The sequence below is a fragment of the Athene cunicularia genome (genome assembly GCF_003259725.1).
Source record: "Athene cunicularia isolate RWA chromosome Z unlocalized genomic scaffold, athCun1 chrZ_part1, whole genome shotgun sequence".
In the NCBI taxonomy this organism is placed as follows: domain Eukaryota; kingdom Metazoa; phylum Chordata; class Aves; order Strigiformes; family Strigidae; genus Athene; species Athene cunicularia.
The window spans coordinates 26140669-26148865 of record NW_020799142.1 but is presented as its reverse complement, the minus strand read 5'-3'; the positions used below and the strand labels follow the sequence as shown (position 1 = coordinate 26148865).

The 8197-nt window shown below is 54.3% G+C and overlaps 1 protein-coding gene across 1 annotated transcript; it reads right to left on the bottom strand.

Moving 5' to 3' along the window:
- Window positions 1-1846: 1846 nt before the first annotated feature.
- Window positions 1847-5438, bottom strand: LOC113489874 (C-C motif chemokine 21-like). Its single transcript, XM_026865910.1, has 4 exons — window positions 4096-5438; window positions 3413-3533; window positions 3113-3296; window positions 1847-2785 (listed from the first exon to the last, which is right to left on the bottom strand). Exons 1-3 carry the CDS (start codon window positions 4265-4267, stop codon window positions 3128-3130), a joined length of 462 nt encoding a protein of 153 aa, XP_026721711.1. The 5' UTR covers window positions 4268-5438; the 3' UTR covers window positions 1847-2785; window positions 3113-3127.
- Window positions 5439-8197: the final 2759 nt, after the last annotated feature.

Genomic DNA, 8197 nt, shown 5'->3' with positions numbered 1-8197 from the left:
ATCTCCTCGGAGGTGTTTCCCTGGTGCCATCTCACTATGGCTGGTCTGTGGCCACCTGTCTCATCAGCAAGACTCCCATTCACCCTGACACCTTATTTTCCTTAAAATCAGCATTCTGCAGTAATGTGCTTAAAAGCACATTCTGGAAGTCGTGTGCAAATGCCCATGTGTGTGCAGGCACAGTCACACATGGAGCTGCATTTATGCAGCTGTGTCCATGCTCACGTGTGCCCTCCTGAGCAGGTACCTGTGCCTGAGCACAGGACAAACTCCAGTGCTCTTCCACAAGCCGTGCTTTTAGGATAAATTTTAGGCTAAATTAGAAAACCCCAATGGGCATGTCTTCTTAACCTGCTTTAGCCTAATGCCCATCTAGCATTTCAGGAGAAAAAAACCCATGCAGTGTTTACATCTGCAGCCACAGAGACACCAGGATACATTTCACATGCTGGCTCGCTCCTGCCATCTGCTCGTGCTTTTCTGGTTGTGGTTGCAGACGTTATTTGTCGGGCTTTGTTTCTAGTGGGGTTTTGCAATCATTTCACAATCTCCTGACATCACAACCAGTACAAGGAGTCCTGCAGAAGGCAGGGCCAGCCTCACAGGGCTGAATGCTGTGTGTCTCCAGCAAATCTAGGGTTGCCTCCAGCCCTCCCATAGCATCTCCAGTTGACTTCCAATGCACGGAGGTCAGTTCCCAGGCTCCCAGCTAAGCCCAGGTCAGAGCACAGCCTCACTAATAACTTGGTTTAATGCTGTTTCCATAAAGCAGCAGGGAGCACAGAGTGCCAGCTTCGAGCGAGAAGTACTTGTCCAGGGAAGTTTGGAGCTGGAAGAAAAACTGCCATGAGGAAAAGGCATCACATACAAAACTAGTTTGTTCCCCCGTGTTTGCTGGCATCTCAGGACCCCTTGGCTCGGACAGATGAGCAGACAGAATGGCTTCACTATGCTGGGCAACACAGCTGCAGGAGAGGGAACTTGCATGGCTCCTGTACCCTACGTCAGCATTTCCCAGCCCCTGCACCCCAGGGATGCAGCACCCAGGGGATCTGCAAAGACCAGGACCTGGGGGATGATGGTGTGTCAGGCAGGAGAGCAGACCCTCATGAAGTCCCTCCCACTCCCCTCAAAGCCCATCACAACAGCCAGAAGAAGTGAGTTTGGTTGTAAAGGATATATTTTATTGCCTCGCATCCTGTCCAAAAGCCATCTGGCAGACGGCTGCACACTCCCACATGGAGGAGAGGGCAGCACAGAGCCAGCTCAGCACTCGTCCTGTACTCAGGGCCGGTATCTTGGACTTCACAGTTTCTTTACACTGCCTTAAAATAGTAGATCTAAACGTATGTCTAATAAGCAATCAAGCCTGATAAATGTGCTTGATAGAAACACTCAGCTACAAGCTTTACTCCAGCCAACACACAGCCTTTGCTGATACTGTTAAGTCCTGCAAATCCTATTATTGCAATTATATGACTTAATAGACCTTTACTGACTAAAGTTCACGTCTGAAGTCTCTGCAAGCAGATAGCACTGCAGCTGCGGTACAGCCTTTCAAATTGCTCCTTCCTGGCATGCTGGAAGGGGTTTGCAAGCCATGGGGAGATGCCATTTCCCCACCAGCCCTGTCCCAGAGGACTGTACTTGCAGTCTCACCTTATGGTGTCCTTGGACTAGTGAGTTCTCATTTTACTAAAAGTTTGGGATAGTGCTGCTCTCAAACATCTGCAACGTGACTGCAATGAATTTTGAAGTCTTCTATTCCCCAGCCTGTGTAGCCTCACATGTGTTTTTTACCATGTGAGCTCAGACTTGGGAAGAAAGTACATGAGAGTTTCTTTTCTTTCAGAAAACTAGGCATTTGGTTTAATAATGTCTGAATCTCTGATAACAGCAAAATCAAGGGAGATAAAAGGGTAAAATTCCAATAGAATGAAAAATTTGTTCTGATTTCATTGCACTTTTGTACCAAAAAAAAAAAAAAAAAATTAAAAAATCACAGGGACAAACTTCTTGCAAACTACACTGCAACAGCACACTATAAAAAATGAAAAGAAAGCCTAGAACAGCCCAGACATATAGCCACACTGCCACCCCCACTTTCCTCAAAATCTCCATCTTAGCCACTATTAATTGCCCTGCAAGAAAGCACCCAGCAAGCATCCCAGGCAGGACCACGGGGACATGGGACCTGTCTGGCACCCCATGGCCCTTGCAAGCCAAAAAGGAGCAAACGGGTGAGAGGGAAATGAAACCCAGCCATCATTTATTTGGTAGAAAAATAAGAGCAATCTTCCAGAAAAGCCAGCTTGCAGCATAAAGGGTACTCTGTGAAGCACAAGGAGCCAGAAGTAAAGCCTTCCAGGAAGACTGAATGAAAGCACAGTCTTTAAATATAAATACAAATGTATAAAACTCCCCAAAAAAAGTCATAGGAAAAGCTGCCATCCTGCCAGGCTACAGAAATCCCCTCTGGTGGGAAGGCTGCCCACTCCCCCCCTGGGGCCATGGCTCAGCTCCCATGCAGGTCCAGGTCCCCCAGTGTGGCCATCAGGCGAGTGAGGACCTGGGTGCCCCCCACCACTGAGATGACCCAACCAGTGCAGGTGGTCCTGGCTGGGGCATCTCTGCAGCAGGCACAGCAACCCCAAGTGGGCTGCGGAGCAGAGGGCAGCCCCCTCAGCCAGCCCCGTCCTTGCCTTGGGGCTGGCAGGCAGGTGAGTTGTCTGTGGATATCCATTGCCAGGCGGTGGGTCAGTCATTGGTGGGGAAAGCATCCGTCCTAAGGGAGACAAGGAGGGAACAAGGTGGAGAGAGTCTCAGCAAGAGCACCCACTCCAGCCCATGGCTATTGCTTTGAATGACGTGCCTTGCCCATCCCCAAACATTGCCTTGTTCCCATAGCTTCAGAAAGAAATCTGATTTTAAGGTAAGCACAGACCAGGGGGGAGCTGTGCCCTAAGCACCTCCACGCTCCAGCCTCAGCTCCAGCAGCCCTCCCAGGCTCAGCCTTTGAAGCCGTACACCTGCTGTCCCACCGAGAAGGATTTGGGATGGGGTGCAGCACCCTCACCCCATCACCCTGTGGCACCCTACTCCCCCCACCTACCTCTTCAGGCCTGACTTAGACCCTCTGCCGCTTCAGCCGCTTGGGTACGCCTCTGGCACGTGGGGACTGTCCCTTCTTCTTGTCCTTCCTGTCATTCTTGACCTTGTCCAGGTTCTGCATCAGCTTCTGGATGGCAGGGTCAGCGGGTGAGGCGCAGATTTTCTTGTTCTTCTTGGTGGTTAACCTGGGGGTGCAGACAGAAAGGTTTTCTGGGGAGTGGACAGGGGTAGGACATGGGGAAGGAGAATATGGCTGGAGCCAGACTGCTCCAAATGGTCTTGACCACAGCAAGGTACTTACACGACAGCACGCAGCACACATCCTGACTCGGGTCCCTGGAGCCTGTAGGACTTCACCCAGCCACTGTGAATGGTTTTTCGGCTGTGCTTCAGGCAGCAGTCTGTGGCTGAGCTGCCAATGCCTGGGAGCAAGAGGGGCAGGTGGAATTTTGGACCCTCACCAAGCCAAGGCACCTTCCCATCCCTTGGGAAGCACAGCATGGCACAGGGTTTGCTTGGTGTCATTCACAGGAGAGATGTTGGGGCAGCATGTGAGGGTGGGAGCTCTCAACCCCAGTGCCCAGTTGCAGGTCAAACCCTTCCCCAGGGATAGGTGACACCAATTTCACTGCCAGCAGAGGGTAAACTGAGGCAGAGATGAGCTCCTTGCAAAGGCACTGAACCTCATTCTCCTGCCTGTGCTTTTCAGCTTGGGGCGCTGCAGCCCCACCAGCCATGTGCACACACACATGCTCCCGAGACTCGCAAGCACTGCAAGCCGATGCCACACACCAGACACGTGCACACACACACAGCTGCACTGCAAACCCCACACCCGCTGCCACGCGTGCACCCAGGTGCACGGCAAACACCCTCTGCGCACTGCAACCACACCACCCAGCACTCTGCGCAGGGCCTGCCAAGCACCCGTGTCCCCTGCCCCATCCCCCCCGCAGGCAGGCAGGAGGGCTTCGTGCCCCTCACCTTGAACCTGGGCGATGAGGAAGGTGGCAGCTATCAGGAGCAGTGGCAGGAGGAGGCGCAGAGCCATGGTGGGTGCTGCGGGTGCTGAGCTGGGCAAGGCGGGGGAGCAGGACGCACACTGCTGCCTTGTGCCGAGGCTGCTCCTATTTATCTCTGCACTCTTTGCTTTCATTTTCAGTCAGCCTGGCAGGCAGCCCACCAGCCAGCCAAGGGCTGGGTGATGGACAAGCGGGAGGGTGGGGGATTCCTGTAAGCTGTGAGCCCCCCTTTACAGATGCGTCCTGTCTTGTTCCCAGCTGCTCATCACAGCATGGGGTGCCAGGCAGGGGGCACACCGGAGACACAGCCCCCATCACGGCTAGATGAGTTTGTGAGCTCCAGTTTCCTACCATGTCTTGCAACCTGCCACTACCTGTTCTTGGAGGGTCGGGTGTTGCTGCTTGACTGTTTGCTCCCCAGGCAGGGACCCTGGCAGGTGGCCAAGCCATTAGGGAAACCAAGGAGTCAATCTGTTTTGCTCCCCCACCTTATGCTTTGCTCCCAAGCCAAGCCACCCAGCTGTGGACCTGTGAGAAGAGGCTCAGGGTGACCCAACATCCCAGCCCCTTGAGCCCCCATCCCTCTCAGGCTGCCTCAGAGACCTCCCCAGACAGCTGAACACATCTGTAGGGCTGGGGTGTGCAAGGGCCAGACTGCAAATGGGACTGAGGGAGATAACACAGCCCACCATACGTTGGTGCTGATACCAAACTGCGGGGAGCTGAGGATGAGCAAGCACCTTGACCAGCTGGAGGAAAGGACTGACAGGAACCTCCTGAGGTTTAATGCAGACAAGATGCAAAGTGCCACAGGCAGGATGGCATGACCCTGTGCAGCTGGATGGGTTGGACATGCCTGGCAAGATGGGGGCTATGGAAAAGTGAACCTGTGGAAGTTGAACAGGAGCCTGTAGGGTACCCCTGTGGTGACAAAGGCCACCCAAAGAGATGGCCACGTGGCCAAACAAGAAACCCTAAGAAACCCAGTGTAACACTGGTCCTGCTCTGAGGAGGGGATGGTCAAAGACCTCCACATTTTCATGTGATCACCAGGGCATGCTCTGGAAGAGACCTAGGATGAAGGTTTCACAACTGCTTTGGGCAACCTGTTTCGGTGCTTAAAATGTTCTCATGTTGAAAACATTTTCCCCACTATTTAATTGGAATTTCCCTTGATGCATCCTCTGCCACTGCATCTCACTCTGCCCCAGGGCCTCCCTGAGAAGAGACAGGCCCCAGCATCTCTCCAGCCCCCCTGGACAGCCTCCAGCAGAAAGGAGCCCCTTATGCCATCCCATCCCCAGCTTCACCACCCCACCGCTCACAGCTCCCCTTCGCTCACCCTGGCCTCCAGCTCCTCAGCCAGCCCCAATCCCACTGCCCATGCCAGCTCTGTTCTGGGAGCCCAAAGGGTATGGAGAGCCCCAGTGGGATCTTCCTGGTGCTGGTGGGAACCAAGCCCCTTCCCAGGCCCCACTGCCTGCAACCTGGAGTGCAGCCTCAGGACTTTTTTACCTGTTCCTGATAAGGACCCTCATAAACCAAGAGCAATGAGTAACCTAGGGGCAGACCAAAGTCCCCGCTGCTGTAGAAAGCAGACCTGCGATAAGATGCCCACACTCTTGACCCCTCAGCAGGGAGAGAGCAGTGTTGGAGTCATGAAGAGAGAGATCACCAACAACTTCCCTGCAGTTTTCTCTTGGGCAAGGAGACCTGCAAACTGTAGCAGCTTTCTGCCTCCCTCAGGGACAAGCTGGGTGCGTGGGACAAGCGTGGGATCCAGGGCTGCACTTCTGGGTCTTCCTCCATCACCTGTGCAGAAAAGAAAGGGAGCTCCCATGCTTGGGGGGTATCCATTTGCCCAGTACCTGGATGGGAGGGTGCAGCTCCCCACGCACTCCTGCAGCACCAAGGTTGGTGTGGTCTCGGGCAGCAGCCCCTGGGGCATGCAGCAGGCACAGGCTATGGGCAGCAGCTGGTCACCTGTGGGTTTATCTCCCCAGTGTGGCTGGCAGCACAGGGAACTGGTCTCTGGAGGCATCCTGTTTGATCTGACCCATCCCTCCAGCCCCAAAGCACTGGTGGCATCAGGACAAGGCAGGAAAAGGAGAGCCATGCTGGCACTTATCGCCTTTCCAGCCTTTACTTGTGCAACCTCTCCAGGCAGCAGTGCCCAGGCGCTGAGCACCTGGATGAAGCCCCACCCTTGGCACAGCTGGAACACTGTCCCTGTGCTGGAGAAACTGGAGCAGCACTGATCCCATAGCCACCCACCCTGGTCAAATCTCTCCCAGAGCCTCTGTGGTATCAGGACAAGTGATGTGGAGGGAGGGGAGACATGTCAGGTTGTCCCCATCACAGACCTGTCCAACTCAGGGGTCCCTCTTCTCCAATTTGCCCAGGAGAGCTCTGTGGTCCCAGTGCAGAGCCCAGATTCCTTTCTTGCCCAGTCCCAGCCCCAGCCATAGTAGCAGGCGCCTGGAAAGTCCCTGGCTCTCTGTGTGTTTTCAAGACACCACAATAGCATCCTCTGGCGAGAGGCCAGCCCCAAACACAGTCTGAGCTGGAGCAGGGTCAGGGCACACGTTCCCTTCACAGTCATCAATCTTTGGGGACCTTCTGGTTGTTACAATTTGCAACCTGAAGAAAGCAGCCGGCTGAGCAGACCTTCACTCCAATCCTTCCAGGGAAGGTGAATTGGGGAGGACCCAGGAGGTAACAAACTAAGGGCAGGAGTAGTTGGCCATTGCTCTAGCTAAGCAATGCAGACACACCTGTATGCATGAGCAGCAGGCCCCCATGGAAACCAGCCTGGGGATTCATGACCCATCTCTCCCTTCCCTCAGAGCCCCCCCCATTCACTCCTTCGTCTCCCAGTGCCTTGCTCTGACACTTGTCCCCCCAGCTCAGGGAGAAAGCAGGGAGCTTCTTTCAATGAGAGAGGGATGAGCATCTCTGTTTGCAGGGTTGTCGCAAGGCAGAACAAACTTTTAGGATATAGAGGAGCTGGCAGGGACAGGGTGTGGAGAGAAGAATTTTTAGGGCTCTCCAACACCAGCAGCCTCCAGCAGCTTCTCTGGCCAGGCACAATTTCTTGTACGCACCCACATAAGACCATTTCTCACCAGCTTTGGCTCCTGCAGCCACCATTTTCCCAGATCTCAGAAGTGCAGGATGGAGGCAGATGCAGGGAGGGGCACATAACCAGACAGGGTGCCCCTCTGTGGTGTCTCAGCCACAGGGAACCCCTTTCTGGCCCCAGAGTCTGTGTCAAACACCATACAGAGCTTTTGCAACAGGGCTTCATGCAATGGTGCCTCCAGATACCCCCCTGCTCAGGCAGCCCAGCCTTCTGTGCATCCCGGTGGTGGAGGGACCTCCAGGCTGCAGGAAGAGGGGACAGTGTCCTAGGCAGAGACTACTGTGTCTCCGTGCAACAAGTGTGCAAAAACAGTGGGACCATAGCAAAGTTCACCAAATCACCTTTCTTGTGAACCTTTCCCAGGTAGTGAAGCCATTGTGGCAGCTTGTATGGACTCACTCAAGCCTCCAACTCAGATGCTTCCCATGTCTGCACCCTGCACCCCAGCACCAGAGCCTGGAGTTTGAGTATGAATTTCTTCCCTGGCTTCCATCATTACAGTTTCCTGGCATCTCACTCCATGATCTCCATGATGAGATCCTCTCTCCTGATCCCTCAGACCTTCTCTTACCCAGAGCTGGGCTGCCCTTCAGCCCTGCAAAAGCCCCCTGCTCAGTCCAGCTTAACCAGACTGCAGGGTCTGCTGCCCAGCTGGCTCGGCGCTGGGAGCAGAAACTCCTCGGGTACACGCATGGTCTGAAGGCATCAAGGGGAGCCAACGAGGGGGACTGGGAATTTCCAAATCCTTCTGGATGCTGCCTCCAAGTTAAAGTCACTGCTAACAGGAACAGGGTCGCTCAGCTCAACTCAACCCGCTGACCAGCAAATTCCTTCCTGCAGAGGCCCAATTCCCAGGACCCAATGCAGAGGTAGTTTGCAAAGCCCAGCATGGAAAACCCCCATGGCTGGGAAGGAGAGCAGG

What these genes read in the sequence shown, in the direction of transcription:
- LOC113489874 (XM_026865910.1), bottom strand. Translation starts at nt 4,267, where the DNA reads ATGAAAGCAAAGAGTGCAGAGATAAATAGGAGCAGCCTCGGCACAAGG. An exon ending in CCTCATCGCCCAGGTTCAAG is followed by an intron (nt 3,534 to 4,095) that starts GTGAGGGGCACG and finishes TCTTGCTCCCAG; the next exon opens with GCATTGGCAGCTCAGCCACA. An exon ending in TGTGTGCTGCGTGCTGTCGT is followed by an intron (nt 3,297 to 3,412) that starts GTAAGTACCTTG and finishes CTGCACCCCCAG; the next exon opens with GTTAACCACCAAGAAGAACA.